General features: G+C 45.7%; 1 protein-coding gene across 11 annotated transcripts in view; it reads left to right on the forward strand.

The window, feature by feature from the left end:
* Positions 1 to 17,945, forward strand: part of FBXO25 (F-box protein 25) — a 67,114-nt gene extending 49,169 nt beyond the window's left edge. For 3 of the 11 annotated variants that reach the window (XM_077942708.1, XM_015144664.3, XM_015144669.3), the window contains 4 exons: positions 5,439 to 5,621; positions 10,121 to 10,264; positions 14,812 to 14,838; positions 15,799 to 17,945. In XM_077942708.1, coding sequence (XP_077798834.1) covers positions 5,439 to 5,621; positions 10,121 to 10,264; positions 14,812 to 14,838; positions 15,799 to 15,888 — 444 coding nt within the window. In that variant the 3' untranslated portion in view covers positions 15,889 to 17,945. 11 annotated transcript variants of the gene reach the window in all.
* The last annotated feature ends 638 nt before the right edge of the window (positions 17,946 to 18,583 follow it).

Genomic DNA, 18,583 nt, shown 5'->3' on the forward strand with positions numbered 1-18,583 from the left:
CATCTTTGACTGGGTGGGCTGAGACAGAGCAGGAAGGCACAGCTGTATGCTGAGCTTCCTTCTGGATCTTCTTTCCGTTCATACTACCTGGGAAGAGGCACGGGCTGAGGGATAACAGAAGTGCATGTGGCCCCAGCTTGGCTCACTCAGGGCTGCCCATAGCCTGTGAAGGAAGACACTCTGCTTTTGGCCTGGGATGGTTCCCACAGCCCTGGTAGGCAGAGCACACTCCCATGGCAGTACCTCTCTGCCTCAGCACAGAAGGTTAGGTGTTAGGGTAGTACCATGTTGATCAAGTGGGAACAATAAGGCACAAGAATGAAATTAATGATTTATCTTTGAGGAATAAGAAAGCACCGATAACACAAAGGTGCCAGTTTTCGTCATGTCCACTCAAATCTTACCATCAAAGACCTTGAACTGGTTTCTTTTGTTTCATTAGTGGTTGCATGCTGCCTGGCATCTCTTCACCTCAGTCCCTGAGTGCTCTCTGAAGCAGGAAACATGGCATGTGCCTCTGTGGGGATCTTGGCTTCTGGACCCTGTGCCCTGCTTCCAGCCTCGAGGAGGGTCAGGTTCCCTTGTAGGAGTTGGCCAGAGGAGTTTTACCTCTCTGGGAATGTTACTTGAAACCAGTAGAAAGAGCACTTTACCAACTCAGTTAACTGAGCTGCATTTGTGGATGCTGGACTCAGTCAGCCAAATTGGTCTGAGGCTGCTTAAGGTAAAGATCTGGTCTCCTGACCCGCTGGCTGATGCTGGATTGCTGCCTCACACTTATTCATGTGAATTTTGAGGTGACTCGAGCAGATGGGGTTAGAACAGAGCAGCTGAGAGCCTTCCCGGATCCCTGACAGTGGAACTTCAAGCACACCGCCTAAAGTTCCGCCATGTCAGCCTCACAGGATACAGGGACCAGCTTTCTCCAGTGCGCTGACAGTCGTCTTTGTCTTCTAGATTATTCCAACAAGAAATACCTTGACACCCCTGGCCAGGCGCAGTGGCCCACACCTGTAATCCCAGCCACTCTGGGAGGCCAAGGCGGGTGGATTGCCTGAGGTCAGGAGTTGGAGACCAGCCTGGCCAACGTGGTGAAACCCTGTCTCTACTAAAAATACAAAAAGTAGCCGGGCGTGGTGGCAGGCACCTGTAGTCCCAGCTACTCGGGAGGCTGAGGCAGGAGAATTGCTTGAACCTGGGAGGTGGAGGTTGCAGTGAGCCGAAATCGTGCCATTGCACTCCAGTGTGGGCAACGAGGGTGAAACTCCATCTCAGAAAAGAAATACCTCGACACCCCTTAAATCTAAATTCTCATAGTCCCAAAAGTAAGCAGAAATTTAGTATATATTATGTTGAAAAGTTCCTAAGAACATCAGACTTTTTTTTATTGAAAAACAAATATACTTTGCTGTTGAAGCTGCATTTGAAGATACGGCAGTGCTGATGATCTGGAAGTGCTTTCATGTGCACATCTCTGTGACTCAGTCAGAGTGGACACACAGGAACGCGTTCATATGCTTCCTCACCCAGTCAGCACTTCCTGGATGCCCCCATGTGCTTGCTAGGCCCCTCGGAGGTGGGACACATGGATCAGCAGGCGTGGCCTTTAGCGTGGGGCGTCCGAGGGCCCAGGGAGATGAGCCCACGGTGAGTCACAGAACTCAGTGGGTTATAACAGATATGCACACAGGGCTGTTGACATTACATTGGTTCACTAGTGATGTGATGTTTTAGGTGGAGCTTAAAGAATGGGCTGGGTGTGGTGGCTCACACCAGTAGTCCCAGCACTTTGGGAGGCCAAGGCGGGCAGATCACAAGGTCAGGAGATAGAGACCATCCTGGCTAACACAGTGAAACCCCGTCCCTACTAAAAATACAAAAAATTAGCCAGGCGTGGTGGCGGGCACCTGTAGTCCCAGCTACTTGGGAGGCTGAGGCAGGAGAATCGCTTGAACCCAGAAGGCGGAGGTTGCAGTGAATGGAGATCACACCGTTGCACTCCAGCCTGGGCGACAGAGCGAGACTCCATCTCAAAAAAAAAAAAAAAAAAAAAATGAGGGGAAAGTGTCCAGGTGGTGGCCTCTTGGTCAGTGCTTAACAACTGGCTCTCCAGAGGCAAGAGGTTTGATTTGTAGCATTTGTCACTTTCCCACTATGACTGACTTCAAGCCGCCAACGAAAAGTAAACTGGCTAACAAAATTCCCAGAAGTTGCAGAGCTGGCTGCTGTGAGAAGGTGTGGGAACTTCTGCGTCTAGGGGCTGATAGAGTGTGGTATGCCAAACGTGTGTACTGCTGGGAAGAAGGTGCAGGGCATTAGGATCAGACTCAGGGCTTTATGGGCATTGCAGAGTGTTTGCTGCTCTCTGCCAAGGGTCACTGAAAGGTCCATGTTTAGAGGTACCCCTTCAGTGCCAGGCAGGGACCAGCCAGGTTGGAGGGAAGCAAACCCTCACTGCATTCATGAGGAATGACAGTTAAATGGGAAGGATGAACTTGGGGATACTTCAGCAAAAGACTAGACTGGTGACTTTGAAGTGGGTGCGAGGGAAAGAAGAATTGAGGGAGACTTCAGTTACTCACCACATAGTGAGGGGATGGGCCTCCCGTGGAGAAGGGCAGAGCAGTTGGGAACACAGACTTGGGACCAGGCAGACTGGGCTCGAGGCTGAACCCTGATTGAAGCTAGACCCCGACCTTGGGCAAGCCAGTCAACTCATCTGTATCTCTTTTTTTTTTCTGTGTAAAATAGAATGATAATAGCAACACAAGTTTCTTGTTAGCAGAAGTGCTTCCACAGAGAAACGGGAATTGTTAACAGTCGCATGCAATAGCTGAGACTATCCTGAAGCAAGAGAAGCAGACAGCAGCATCGTTTCTTCCTTTCATTGCGGTGTAGGTGTGAGAGATTTCATAATGGCAGAGAGCATGTAGCTAATCAGTGGAGGAGGTGTGGCAAAAAACGCAGCAGGATTTCTGACATGTTCAGCAAGACTTTTGTGCCTTGTCACATTTCGAGATTTCGTTTGGATGAGAAGTGCTGGCATTTCTGCTACACCCTCTTGTTATAGCCATTAACAGGGCTGTAAAACTGGACTCTGCCAGAAATCCCAAATGCCGAGTTGTCACACCAGACTCTATAACTACTAATCCAGGATTTTTTTTCTTTGTACTACCTTCATACCACCACTTCATACTCCCTTTAAACTTTGTAATTTTAGCAGCAGAATATTTGTAAACTCCTGTCTGCTACAGAAATTTTTCTCAATAGGAATTAGAATGAAGCACCTGGAAGACATAATTCTTGTAAGAGTGTTAGACTTTTAGTTGGGGATTAATTTACATGCACGTTATCGTTTTGTTTTGTTTTGTTTTTGTTTTTGAGATGGGGTTTTGCTCTGTCTCCCAGGCTGGAGGGCAGTGGTTCAATCATAGCTCACTGCAGGCTTTAACTCCTGGGCTCAGGTGATCCTCCCACCTCAGTCTCCTGTGTTGCTGGGATTATAGGTGTGAGCCACCCAGCCTGGCCATTTTCTCTTTTCTATGTGCTCTCTGCCATATGCTAGACAATAAAGATGGAAGGATAGGCTAAGACTTGAATCAAATGTGTCAGACTCATCAGTAATGAACAAAGACGTTTGCTGAGAGCCTGCCGGCACCATGCTGGCTGCTGGGGAAGTGATGTCTCTTGGACTGTGCAGCTCCGTAGCCTACAACACGGTGCAGTGGTGCAGTCCATGAAAGCTTCATGATTATGTCCAGAATGTTAGAGCACTTCACAAACTGTCAAGCAGTGTTCAGGCCCCACTCGTGTCTGGCAGATGCATAGTGTGCTTGATGAGGTGAAGGCGGCTTAGAGTGCATCACTGGTGGTCCATCCTCATGCTGCCCACAGGGATGCAGGAGAAGCGCCCTGCAGCAGTTTCCATTCTGAAGTCCTAGGAAGTTGCTTCCATCGCGAGGGCATTATAGGGGAGCAGGAGAAGAAAATGGGGTGTCAAGGCACGGGTGCCCCAGTCACCTCTCCCTACACTCCACTGTCCACAGAGGTCAGGCAATTTCAAGAACCAAACTCATGGAATTAGCTCATTCTAGCCAAAAACAGATGGTCACTGTGCTTTGTGTGCAGCAGGAATATAGAAGGGCACAACACATCAGAAGGAAGCTAGCTCTCCGTGTGGCCAAGTACATATATCAACCTATTGGGAACAAAAGAAAAATACAAATCAGAAGCTCGCGGGTGAGCAGACTGAGGTCAGGAACCGAGGCGGGACCAGGTAGCCTCTGTCCCGCCCAAACAGCCAGAACCCCACTGTCAGGAAGAGGTGCTTCTAGTGAGAATGAAGGGAATCATTTAGATACAACTGAGGCCTGAAAGGTCTGAAACAGTATGCACTCAACCCAGGGCTTTCTCAGGTCAACCTCAGAGCAGTTTAATTTTTGAACTGACTGAGCCCACTTCTCGGGGCCAGGGACAGCCACCCTTCCTCAGCCTGGCACGTGCACACACGTGTATCTTCTGAGGGCAGATGCCCTGCATTTACTCTCTGGTGTGCGTGAGGGAGAAATGGTTTGTAAACTTGAAGTCATAGAAATGTAAAGCTGGAAGGTTGGGGGATGTTGGACGGAGGGTGAAAGGTTTCTGTAGTGCAGGAGGAGTCCACTCTAGAGGTTGTCTACACAGCATGATGACTGCAGTTAATAATTATACATCCTTCACTTCAGATTTGCTAAGAGTAGGTCTTAAATGTTCTCACTACAAAAATAAAAGGATTATGACTTGAGGTGACAGACAGCGAGCTGGGCTATGGCCATTGGTTCATAACGCATACAAGCACAGAACACCACGTGCTGCCAGTATAGACAGAGTCCATTTATCACTTACACCTCAATAAAGGGAAAAAACCCACAAAGCTAGAAGGGGCTTTGCAGATGATGTGGTCAACCTCCCTCATCACTGGGGTGACCAGCTGTGACCCATCAAGGCCCAGGGGCTGTCCAGGCCACCCAGACGGTGTGGCGCAGGCCGTGCCCCCTGCTGGTGATGGGTGTCATGTTGCCCTCGTGGTGCGTTGGATTCATCTGGGCAGCAGTGCCACGTCTGCAGACTCTGCTCTTCTCCAGGTGTGTCTCGATGCCGTAGAGGAGTACTGACCTCCTGATGCTGATAGACACGTGGCGCATGGGGAGGTGCAGCAGTGGGGCCTCACCCAGGAACAGCCTGGTTCTGGCCTGCTGTGCAGCCCTCCCCTGCCCTCCTCCTCCAGCCCTCCCCAGGGTGGTGGATGCAGGCCCCTTGATGCCTTGCAATGCATGACCTGGAGAGCTCCTTTTGTGTTGCCATGTTTTGAAGCATTCATTCCAGCTTGACTCTTCAGTTACTGTGTGAACAAACACTGGCCATCTTCTCAGTGAGATGCTGTTGTGTTTTCCTTTCAGCAAGTGAACAATGGCCTCACCCTCAGTGACCTTCCTCTGCACATGCTGAACAACATCCTGTACCGGTTCTCAGACGGATGGGACATCATCACCTTAGGCCAGGTGACCCCCACGCTGTATATGCTCAGTGAAGACAGACAACTGTGGAAGAAGCTGTGTCAGTACCATTTTGCTGAAAAGCAGGTGAGTGGGATGCAGCAGTGTCCCCTCAGGCAGGGAGTTTAGTAGACTCTGCCTAGGGGCCATACCCTATAAACTCACCTGAAGAGAAAGAATGGCTGAGTGTTTTCCACTTTGAAAGAACCAGGAACAATCAGAATTTATTGAGATTGCTGTGGTTTCTCTCCTACAGAATGTAAGGTTTATTTTTCCTGTTGAAAAAGAACCATGATTCTAAAATAACCCAAAACTGAACAGCAAAGCATGAGCTGAGTTCTTTTCTCTCCCGTTGATAACGAGGTGCGTAGAGTCCCTGGCTCACTGACTGCCTTTTCTCCTGATTTGATGAATCAGATTCCAGTTCTGCTTTTGACCAAGCTGCACATCTTTGAAAAGTCAGGCGCCCTCTGTGTGCCTCAGTGCTCTCAGCACTTGGTAGATGGCACTCCTGAGTGTCCACAGCGCGCCCCGCCACTGCCTTTTGCCTGCTGCACGTGGGATTGCACGTGGGGCAGCATAAGGTGTGTTCTGCTGTCAGTGCTCGAGGCCTTTCCAGGGTGGTCTGCTCATTCCGCATCCACGATGAGACCTTGTGGTCCCTGTTCCTGGGCCTCTGCAGAAACTGGGGGTTCCCCTCATCACCCCACAGATGTCCAAGGCACCTGCTCTGCCTGGGGCTGGGCGCAGCCAGGGAAGGCAGGTGGCTGGAGGGAGGCGCGTTGTGCCCCTCATGGGGTGGGATTGGAACTGTGGTCAGCACTGTGAAGACCTAGGATGGGACTGGGTGCCTTTCATGAGGAGCACAGTCTACCCTTGGAGTGCAGGGCAGTGGACAGGGCCTAGGCAGAGAGCAGGACCCTACCATGGGGAGGGTGCTGTGTGTGTGAGTGGTGGATGGTGAGGAAGCACAGCAGAGGCCAAGCCACATGAAGAATCTTTGTCTGTGTCCTGTGAGCTCAGGGGAGCCAGCAAAGCACATGGAATTGCAGCTTTCAGAAGAGCTTCTGTTCTTGTTTGAGGACTAGGCTGGAGTGGATACAAGAGGATCCATCAGGATCCTGCCTCAGGAAAATAAGAGTTATGGGCCAGGAAGTGCACGAGGGCAACAGGGAAGACATCAGAAGATGACCCTGATGGGATGGGATGGGATGGGATGGGACGGGACGGGACGGGACGGGACGGGACGGGACGGGAGCTCCCACAGGAAGGGGCTGGCCTGAACACGGGCCTCATGGAGTGTGTCTGAGAGGCATGTGGAGCGAGGGCCTGGACAGATGCATATGGAGAGGACAGGAGGCAATGGGATCAGCCTGAGCAGGGCGTGAGGGCACCAACCCCAATGCTGAGTGATAGATGAAGTGCCTCAGAACCTGGGGGGAGCTGGACCCTCAAAGCCATGGACAGAGAGATTAATAGGACAAAGAAAAGCCTGTGAGATTTAGCTGAGCAGAGGTTATGGATACCTTGGGGAGAACGGTCTCAAGTGGAGTTGTTCGGGAGAAGCAAAAGAATTCCAATATTAATTTGAGTAGGAGAAATCAGTGGATCGAATTTTAAGTCAGCACTGGGCATGGGGGAGGGGGTGAATAGACTTTTGTGGGGAGGATTTAGATCCTAGGAAAAGAGGTAAATGAAGGTCATCTGGGATGAACCCTCTGCCTCCCAGTTTGCCCTGGGACACTCCCTATCACGTGCAGGCCCGAGCTGTTCCCAAAAGGCGTTAATGAGAGTGCCTGGCAGGTGTTTATACATCCAGACCCTAAACATACTTAAGGATGTCTTTTGGCCATTTCTGTGGTCATTGCCATTCTTAAAATAGTTGCTTTAAATAAGTTAAACGTCTGTTCTGCACTGATATCCTAGAATAGTTAAGTTGCAATTAGCACCTGCAGGTGCATCTCATTTGTACACATTTTCTTATCTGAATCATAAAAACACAGCATCAGAAAATAATGATCTGTTCTTCAGGCGTCAGTAACTAACATTAAGGCCCTGAAAAAAAAAAAAGCATATCAGAAATAGCTTTTATGAGAAAGCATAGATAAGGAAGCATCCCCAAAATAAAAACTAGATACCTGAGAAAACCGGACTGGTTCAAGATAGTATGGAAGGAAAAGTCAGCTAAATGCTCTTGACTGGAGCATCTGGTGGGATGTTGCATTTGAGTTCAGAAAAATCACAGATCATTATTTAGGAGAAAAACCATGGGAGGGGATTCTCCCCGTGAACACTGGTATAGCACAGAATTCGTAAGAAGTAGAAATGAGACAACAAATGGTTGTTTTTAGTCTCTGGGAACTAATGTTTTAACAGTGCCTGCCTAGAGGACACAGAAATTAATACTAAATATAAACAGGCTGATAACTACTACTTTTTATTTTGCAAGTAGTCTTCTTTTCAAATTTTATTAGAAACAGGATTTCCTCATTGACTCCATGATAATTTCCAGAGTCCTCAAAAGCCATGACTGAAGTATGAGTATGTTATACAAGTGATTGTTTTTAGCTATGAAAAGTAAAACATGCTCATTGCAGCAACAGCCTTAAAGACTAGTACAGTGTTGTGCAAACAAGTTAAAGGCCCCCACCCCAAGGCATCCCTGTTACTCCTTTAGCCCATGCATTTTGTTTCATTTCAGGCTTTCATGTGCACTCAAACATACACATTAATTTATCTAGCTGTGCACTGGTCGTTTTCAAAACTGTAATTGAAGGTCACTCTGTAACACTGATGTTTTTGGTAACACCTTTATTAAGATACCCTCCACTTTATCAGCCATCACTACAGTCAGTGTTAGGATACTGACATCTGTATTAGTCCATTCTCCACTGCCAATAAAAGACATATCCGAGACTGGGTAATTTTTAAAGACTCACAGTTTGACATGGCTGGGGAGGCCTCACAATACTGGTGGAAGGCAAAGGAGGAGCAAAGCCACATCTTACAGGGCGGCAGGCAAGAGAGCGTGTGCAGGGGAATTGCCCTTTACAAAACCATCAGGTCTGGTGAGACTTACTCACTATCACAAGAACAGCATGGAAAAGACCTGCCCCCATGGTTCAGTTACCTCCCACCGGCTCCCTCCCACGGCACATGGGAATTATGGGAACTACAGTTCAAGATTTGGCGGGGGACACAGCTAAAACATCAGCATCACCTCAGGAAACAAAACAAAAAAACAAAAAAAACTCTGCCCTTCAGCTACCATTCCCAGCCCTAAGCAACCCCTGATTGTCTTTCTGTCTCTGTGTTTCCCTGTTCTGGACGTGTAATACAAGAAGAATCTATGGCATTTGTTGTCTTGTGACTGGCTTCTTACCCTTTGCATGATGTCCTTACGACTCCATGTTGTAGAATAAATCAGAGCTTCATTCAAGATTGAATAATATCCTACTCTCTGTATCCACATTTTGTTTATCCATTCATCAGGTGATTGACATTTAGTTTGTTTGATAAAAGTTTGTGGCTTTTACAAATAATGCTGCCTTGAACATGTTCGAGTTTGTGTGTAGATGCATGTTTTCATTTCTCTTGGTTATAAACCTAGGAGTAGAATGACTGAGTCATATGGTGGATTCTGTTTAACTTTTTGAGGAATTGCCAGATTGTTTTGCAAAGTGGCTGTGCCATTTCACATTCCCCCAGCAGTGTGAGGTCTCTCGATTCGCCACCCCTCCCCAATGCTGCTCATTATTTCACTTTTTGATTAAAGCCATTCTAGTGGGCATGAAGTGGGTCTCATTCCATTTCCCTGATGACTGGATTCTGAGCATCTTTTCATGAGGTTATCATCCATTTCTGTGACTTCTTTAGATAAATGTCTTTGCAAGTCCTTTGCCCATTTTTTTAAATTGGGTTATTTGTCTTTTTATTATTGAGTTTTAAGTGTTCTTTATGTATTCTAGATATAAGTCCATTATCAAATATGTGTGTAGCTTATTTTAATTTAATATATTATGGACATTATTCTGGATTGGAATATTTAAGTCTGTTTAACAGCTGCTTGGTATTCCATTATACAGGTATAGCATAATTTATTTGATTTGTCACTCATTGATTTAATCCAAGTGAGTTTAATTTCAAATAATTGTTTTATGTACTACAGTGCCTTTGAAAAATAATTTCAGATAGAACTGGAGGCCATTATTCTAAGTAAAATAACTTAGGAATGGAAAACCAAATACCTTATGTTCTCACTTATAAGTAGGAGCTAAGCCATGGATACACAAAGGCATTCAGAGCGGTAGAATACACAGTAGAGACTCAGAAGAGGGAAGGGTAGGAGGGTGAGGGATGAAACACTACATGGTGGGTCAATGCTTACTTCTGCAGTGATGGGAGCACGAAAATCCCACACTTCAGCACTGTACGGTTCATCCATGTAACCAAAACCCACCTGTACCGCTAAAGCTATTGAAGTTAAAAAAAATTAAAAACTAAAATAAAATGAAAAAGTTTTACACCTAATATTATGCTTTGAAAGTCATCTTATGCTGATTCTGAATGGGGTTTTGTTTGTTTAGTTTTGTAGACATTTGATCCTTTCAGAAAAAGGTCATATTGAATGGAAGTTGATGTACTTTGCACTTCAGAAACATTACCCAGCGAAGGAGCAGTACGGAGACACGCTGCATTTCTGTCGGCACTGCAGCATTCTCTTTTGGAAGGTACTGATTTAAATACACTCTTGGAATTTCAGGATTAAAATTTGGTGAAACAAACTAATCACTTATATTCTAAGTGTAAGACTAAAAAGTAGAAAGTACTGTTACAAGTAAGTTAAGGAGCTATATTTTACCAAATATTGGGGTAGGGGAATAGATGTTCATTCATCTTGGGCTTAAACCAGAAATGCTGCAAACCAAAACGCTTCTCCTTTTTGCAGAAGTTAGCATGTAGGAGGGCATCGCAGGTGGACTGCGGCCACTGGCTTTTCCTGGCAGCAGCTCCAGGTTCCCTGCTGACCCCCAGCCTGAGGTTGAAGGCTGCAGTGTGACCCCTCTGCCCATCTGAGGACAAGTGCACCTTCCTCGTTTCCCCAGACTTAGCCCTTGGCCCTTTATGTCCCCACCATCTGTGTAGGGCCAGGACCAGCTTAGGCTTCATTTCTCAAAGCCATATTCTTAGAGAAAAAGCATCCATAGAGAAGTCCCAGATTTTAAAATCTGCATTTTTCTCATTCATATGATCAGAACTTAACAAGACTATTGTTACTTATCTGCAAGTTTCTTCCCTTCATCCAGTTACTTCCTGTTCTCACCATCCAGACTGTATGTCTGAAAAGAATGTTTTTCACAGTCAGAGATAACTGCTTGTTTCTTTTTTTTTTTTTTTCTTTTTTATTTTTTGAGATAGGGTCTCGCTCTGTCACCCAGGCTGGAGTGCAGTGGCATCACCACGGCCCACTGCAGCCTCTACCTCCTGCCTCTCGAGTAACTGGGACTACAGGCAGGTGCTACCATGCCCAACTAATTCACTTCTTTTTTTTGTTTTTTTGAAGCAGTGTCTTGCTCTGACACCCACGCAGTTCTGGGTGCAGTGACACAGTTATGGCTCACTTCAGCCCCAACTTCTGGGCTCAAGTGATCCTCCCACCTCAGCCTCCTGAGTAGCTGGGACCACAGGGGTGAGCCACCATGCCCAGCTGATTTTTTTGTTGTTGTTGTCTGTTTTTTTTTTTTTGTTAGAAATGGGGTTTCACCGTGTTACCCATGGCTGGTCTCAAAACTCCCAAGCTCAAGCAATCTGTCTGCCCCAGCTTTCCAAAGTGCTGGGATTACAGGCATGAGCCATGGCACCCGGCTATTATCCACTTCTTTCTTAACATGTTAATATTATTTCACCCTGGAGTGTGTTTCCATGGTCTGCCTTGCATTTGAACATGTTTGATGTTGTGAGATTTCACCATGGGGGAAAAAAAGTGTTGAAACTAGGCAGAAGCTGGTCCTGGAGTGACCCTGCTGAGCTGCCGGCTGCTCTGCGGAGGGAACCCCTGACTGTCCCTGGTCTAGATGAGGCCCTGCCTCTTGCAGGAGTGGGCTGTCTCTGCCTCTTGCCTTCTCTAGGTCTAGGGAGATGAGGCTTTTGCCTGATAGACACCGTAACCTGTTGTGATTTTACCTTTGCTTTACATTTATCTAAATTTGTTATCAGATAGGTCATAAGGCAAGCTCTAGGCTGTTGGAAAGACAACTGCTTTTCATTTCAAATTACATTTATTCTAAGTGTGGCTTTAAAAATTAATCCATGATTGAGCAAAGAATGTAAAGATGTGTTTTTCTTGTATTATTTTAATAGTTTTGTTTGGTATGTCAAAGGTAAACAGCATCATACATGAATATGAGATTTTCTGATTTTTAATATTTTGGTATGACTTCTGTCTTTCCTGAAATTAAAAAGATGCAAGTTGTGTTATGTGTTTCTGCAGTAGTACAACTGTCTTGTAGAATATTATCCCTCAAGAGCAGGGAACATCTTGATTCCAGTTTATTCTCAACTTGGTGAGGTCAGCGAATCAGTTCATCAGTAAGATTAGGTTATACAGGAGAGAGCCCTCATTCTATTCTTTTCTCCCCAGTTACATGGCACAAAAAGCACAATATGGGGGTGAGTTGTCTGCAGTAGAAGCCACAGGCAGATGCTTGTGGACTGAAGGAAAGGGGTCAACTGAGTGAAGTCCAGGTTCTCACCCAGCTTTGACACCTGACCCTGGAGGGAACAGGGCCCCCCTTCTGTGTAGTTCCTTCTAGGACTGACACCTGTTCTTCTCTGAAATATTAACACTGAAAACATGTGGCTGTGTCTTCAGTCACAGAGTAAGAGTGGACACAATACTGTAATTTCTAAGTTGAGTTAGTGCTTCTCCTAAGAGTTACTTTTCTTTTTTCTCCTAAGCAGATTGTTTTGTACTATAGAACTATTAAAAGCAACGATATTTTTATGGGGAAAAATACCATTCATAGAAGAGGTAGAAGGCTTTCAGTTTTGTATGTGATAGTGTTTTTCTTAGAACAACATTTATGAATATTGGAGCTCTCCCCGTCTGCTAAGCAACTAACAAAGAAAAACACTCCTTCGCTTCTGCATTGTTGGGCCGTACAGATCAATCTCCCTTATCTGAAATGCCTGGGACTTGAAGTGTTTCCGATTTCAGATTTTTTTCATCTGTTTCATTTACACAGAGCTTGAAGATAATTTCATACAATGTTTTAGTAATTTTATGTACTTGTTAATGTGCAGTTTTCCACTGTGGCATCATGTCAGTGCTCAAAAGGTTTGGATTTTGGAGCATCTCAGATTTTTGGATTACAGGTGCTCCATGTGTATAAGAATGTGCTGCCTTAGTTTCCTGAAATATGTAAGTTCTGATTTTTTAAAATTGAGAGATGATGTAGCCTTCCAAAAGAATTTGCTTTGCCATTCTTGTATTTAGTGAACCTTATCATACTTGATCAAGTCATGAAAATTGAGAACAAGTCTCTCCTAGCAAAGACAGCTGCCCATCTCTTAGTTCTGGGAGGTTCATGTCTTGCCCTGGAGGCTGTGATGTCCACTTCACTGCAGCTACAGTGAATGGCCCCATCACAGCTTCTCCCACTGAGTATCATTCAACAAGGCAGTCCACGTTTTTAGTTCTGAATCCATGCATGGAAGTATTCAAAAAGAGCCATCCCTCCTAATTTAACCCCTGAAGGTGTCAGGTACTTCTTGCCCTGTCTCCCATCTGCTCCATCAGTGTGGCTAACCGGAGGTGAGTGGCCTGGTAGGCCAAACCCAGATTGGAGTCAGGCAGACCTGGACCTGCCTCCAGGGTCTCCTGAGCTTGCTGCCCTCCTAGGGCCTTGGTTTGATGCCATGAACTATCACACAGAGGAGCTGTGAATGTCCAACAGTCCTGCACCTGGAAACCTGGCACATAGCTGGTACTCAGAAAATGGCACTTAGGGTTAGGGTTACTGCTTGTTTTTTGTTTGTTTAGCATCCCAGGAGTTTGTGTTGACTGAGAAACTCAAGTAATATCAAAGCTAGTAAGAAAATGAGACTGGGTGTTGGTGACGGTAAATTCTTACCTGGCCCTGGGACTTGGTCATGAGCCGACACCACGGTGCATCTGTCTCAGGTCGGCATCTGGTGTTTTATCATTTCCCACAGTACATAAGCCTGGAGCTCTCCAGTCAGCAGTGCTGTGGAGCTGCTTCATCTGCTGCCAAGCTGGTTTCCCATCTGTTCCGGCTCTACTATATTGGAGTTCTTTTTTAACTTTTCTACCTGCCTTAGCCTTTCACGCAGTCTTTAAGTAACTGGGCTGAGTTCAGCTCTGGAGCCAAAGACTGACTTCGATGGCCCTCGGAGGGTACACTGGTGCACCCTGCACTCAGGGTCACTGAGAGGGGTGGCGTTATCTCCTGGCTGTACAAAACCTCAGTTAAAAACTGTAGACTTGTCGGCTGGGTCAGGGAAGCCAGGATGAGCCGTTTGGCATTTTTATGTCCTATTTTTTCTTGGTGTATCAGTTGCCAGAATAGAGGTCTGGACACCTGACATTGACCCCACAGTCCTGTGTGGACATCAGGAGCAAAGTTGGAGCCAGAATCTAAGATGAGGTCTCCATGGTCTGGTGTTCCTGGTCTTGCGGGGGAACCGCTTCGCTGGTGCGGCCTGAACCAGCGGGGGAGGACAGCACAGGAGGGCAGCAGCTGAGGCTTGGGTTTGTGTTGGAAAGTGACACCCACTGGTCTGAAGAAACAAGTGTCAGAGGTGGGGGCTGGCTTAAAGTGTGGAATTGACTTAATTTGCCTTATTTAGCACAGAGCAGACCCTTTGGACATTAAATAACAGAACTTTCCCCCAAAAAACTTACAAATTTTAATATAAACTGCACATGGAAATAGCATCTCTTTTTCAGTGAATAATTTTGAAGGTTATTTAGCACGGCAGCCTCATTAGTTGCCAATTTGAAAGACTTAAAGGTAAAGATATGTTGTCTTAAGACTGTCTTCAAGTAGTTTGGGAATTTGGGTTATCTGATGATGCCTTGTTTGCTTGCTTTAAATAACCTTGTACTGTCCAAATTTAGTTACCTGATGTTTTTAGTTATTTTCGTTAATAATATGAATCAAACCTGAATGCTTACAGTCTGGCTCTTTCTAATCTTTTCCTTTTTTTCCCTCCCTTCACTGCATTCCTTCCTGATTCTTTCTTCATGATCTCAAAGGACTACCACCTTGCTTTACTATTCAAGGTACTTCCCTGTCTTGCCACACATCCCGTGTTCAGGATGAAAACGTTGCATTGTGCTGCATCTCGTGCACGTCATCCTGGTCACTGCCCAGCTCGATTCCAGCTCTCGCTGACTTGAGCTTTCTCAGGACCCTGAGCAGGGCTGAGTGGCCACTTTGATCACCTCAGCAAGGATGAGAGTGTTCATGAAATATTTCGCAGAACAACACCTGAGTGCTGAGGGAGGATGCTAGACGTGCCCATAAACACTTCACCACACAGCACCTGGGTTGGCAGCACTGCCAGGGCATGCCATGGAGAGACCCAGCACTGACCCCAAGGCCTCTGGTCCCGTCTACCTACGTTCCTCCTAAGATTCTGCCAGCCTTCATCCACAAAATTAATTTTTCTTTTGTCGCTTCTCATATTAAATAAAATTCTGGATCCTTAGGTATGTGAGCATGGCCAGCTCCCTTGGAGCAAGCAGGAGCCTCAGGGGCTGAGGCCATGTGTCCCCACGCTCCTGTCCTGTGCAGGGAGCCCAGGCTGATTGAGGGATGAATGGTGGGTGGAGGGAACCCTGTGCGCCAAAGTGCACCAGGAACAGGACAGGACAAAGGAATGGCTGGGACCAGAGGACAGAAAGTCCCCAGTGGTTTCTTCTGTGGCCTTGTAGATTCCCGGGCAATGCAGGGTGGTGTCAGCAGCTGGCTCCTCTGACTCAATACCAGATTCGGCACTGGAGGGCTGACCTGGGGCCGCCGTCTCCTGCCCTACCTGAGCAGGAGTTCCATGGAAAACCTCTGCGTAGAATCGGCTGCGGCTGCCCTTGTGTTGATCATTCTCATCCAAGTTCTCTCTCATGTACCTCTGAGGTGGGGCCCAGGGTCCATGTCAACAAGCAGCTGACGACCCCCCAACCACCATCACTAGAGTGTGGCTGGTGGTGGCCCCCTCCTAACCATCTCCCACCTCCCCACAGGACTCAGGACACCCCTGCACGGCGGCCGACCCCGACAGCTGCTTCACGCCTGTGTCTCCGCAGCACTTCATCGACCTCTTCAAGTTTTAAGAGTTGCCCCTGCCATCCCTGTTGGAGATTGTGCATCATGCTGTCTGTGCAGGGCTCATAGTGAGTGTTCTGTGAGGTGGGTGGAGGCTCCTGGGAGGCCCCGCTTCCAGAAAGCCTGGGAAGAACTGCCCTTCTGCACAGGGGGAGTGCATGGTTGCATTTTCATCATTGAAGGTCAGAGGCCAAGGAAATCATTTCTACTTTAAACTCTTCTTCTAAGCATATTAAAATGTGAAATTTTGCATATTATATATATATAGTTCAAAAATGTTTCAGGTGGTCAGCTCCACATTCTTTGTTAACCTGACACTAACAGCCAATAATATGCTTCTTAACTGTCAAATTACAGTTTCCCAATTTTATACTAATTGGGGGTGGGTGACAAAACAGTTGATCCTTGTAAATACATTGTACAGAATATTTATTTTTTCTCAAAATGCATTTTAACTACTACATTGGCTGTGCCCAGATGAGTCCTCTTTGAATAGAAAGTGAACCCAGGGCAATGATAGCCATTCTTGTCTTAGGGCTTATGGGTCGGGGTATGAATTGTGCACACACAGCCCAACAACGGGCAGTGGTCTCTGTGGTCCTAAGGCATCCAGCACAGGTTCTGGCAAGGGTACCCCTGCTCGGGGTGTGGGCTGGTCTGTGCATAATCCCGGACTGTGATGGCAACAGCCCAGTGCAGTCTGAATTTCAGTTGTGTTGAAACTACTTTAATAGACAAAGTAATAAATGATGTTTATCTATTGATACAAACCATCAGTTTTGCATCCTACTGAGAAATGTTGTTAGTGATTTTGATATTTAAATCCTTAAAAGATTGCTTTCTTTTTAAAATAACGCATGTCCATTTTAGAAAATTAGAAAATCAGTCCCACCACCCAAAGATTATTGTGCATGCTGAAAAGAATATGAAAAATCCCCTCAGCAGGCATAGGATAGAAATGCATTGTTGTATATTTCCATTTTCGAATAGGGTCAAGGAACCCAAGAAAATCATTTCTACTTTTTTTTTCCTCTAAGCATAATAAAATTATACTTTTATAGCTTTTATAAATAGGACTAAAAAAAGATTCTGGATTTTTCAGCCCCACTTCTGTGAACTGACACAAATGGCCAAGAATGCATTTATTTGTCAAATTATAGTTTCTCCTGAGGTGATGCAAATACCTGGGGCCTCCATGAATATATGTTAGTTTTTCATAAAACCATAAATGTCCTGTATCCCACTGTTATTTCACAACCCCTCCACCCCACCTTTTTTAGAAACAGAACCATATCCTAAATGTTATTTGGAAACTTGGTTTTTATTAGCTCCGTAGAATCACCCAGATGGAACAGGCTTTATCATCACAGCATCCTGGGGTTCCCGAGTGTCTCGCTGTTAGCATCAATAACTGTGATTAGCATCATCACACATAACAATGTGGCCATCTCCTTACAATAAACCAGTAGTCAACATCATGAGTCAAACATCATGAGTCAAACATATTTTAAGGCTTTTAAATATATTTCTAGATTGTTTATGAAAAAAATTTTTTTGGAGTTTTTGAGACAGGGTCTTGCTCTGTCATCCAGGCTGGAGTGCAGTGGTATGATCTCGGCTCACTGCAACCTCTGTCCCCCAGGCTCAAGTGATCCTCCCACCTCAGCCTCCCAAGTAGTCAGGACCACAGACATGTACCACCATGCTCAGCTGTTTTTTTGTATTTTTAGTAGAGATGGGGTTTCACCATGTTGCCCAGGCTGGTATCAAACTCCTGAGCTCAAGCAATCCACCTGCCTCAGCTTCCCAAAGTACTGGGATTACAGGCATGAGCCACCGCGTCCAGCTGAAAAAAGAAATTGTTTTAATCTAGGAAAGGGAGTAAGTACGTGGAGTTTCCATTATCCCTGAAGCACAGGTATTTCTTTTTCTGTTGGTGCTGTTTTAATAAGTGAAGAATTTGATGTATGATAAATTGTGAGCTTGAATATTTCCATATATTTATTGTCCATTTGCTTTTCTTGTTTTTGGTAAATTACTTACCAAAAAGTAATGTGTTACTTAATGTGTTATTTGCCTGTTTTTTGTCGGGGGGGGGGATGTTAGTCTTTTTTCATATTAGTTTCTTCTTAGAAGGAAACTATCCTTTTGAAGTTGTGGTTCTTTCCCCTAATTTGTCATATACTATTACTGTCATTTAATTGTTAGACATTATAACAGTTCTCAGCTGTGCTATCGAATCACAGATACGTGCATTTAACTTGTATAAATTGCGCAGTACTTGCCTGGAAAACAACCATATTAATAGTGTAGGATTCCAGCTGTTCTGCTGGGCTGGCATATTTCCACAGGCCATGGACACAGCTAGCCGCACTGCCAGTGCATGAGTCACAGCCTTCTGCAGGTGCGTTCGAGGAACAAGTTGTGGGAGCTGGGCAGGTAAGCAGGGATGGTTTACATTGCTGGGGAGAGATTGAAAGGTTAATGGAGGGTATAAAGACAGAATAAAGACAATTTTGAGGCACTTACAGAAGATCAGATAACACCAAACAGAGATGAGAAGAGGAATCATAAATCTCCACATTGGAATGGTATTTTTGAATACAGTTTCTCTCACGGGGCCTTCCAAAAGTAGAGATGCCACTCCTGTGAGATTAAATTACATTCTGATGCCTTCATTGCAGTGAAGTCGATAATTTAGGA

The sequence above is a fragment of the Macaca mulatta genome, chromosome 8 (assembly GCF_049350105.2).
Source record: "Macaca mulatta isolate MMU2019108-1 chromosome 8, T2T-MMU8v2.0, whole genome shotgun sequence".
Lineage (NCBI taxonomy): Eukaryota > Metazoa > Chordata > Mammalia > Primates > Cercopithecidae > Macaca > Macaca mulatta.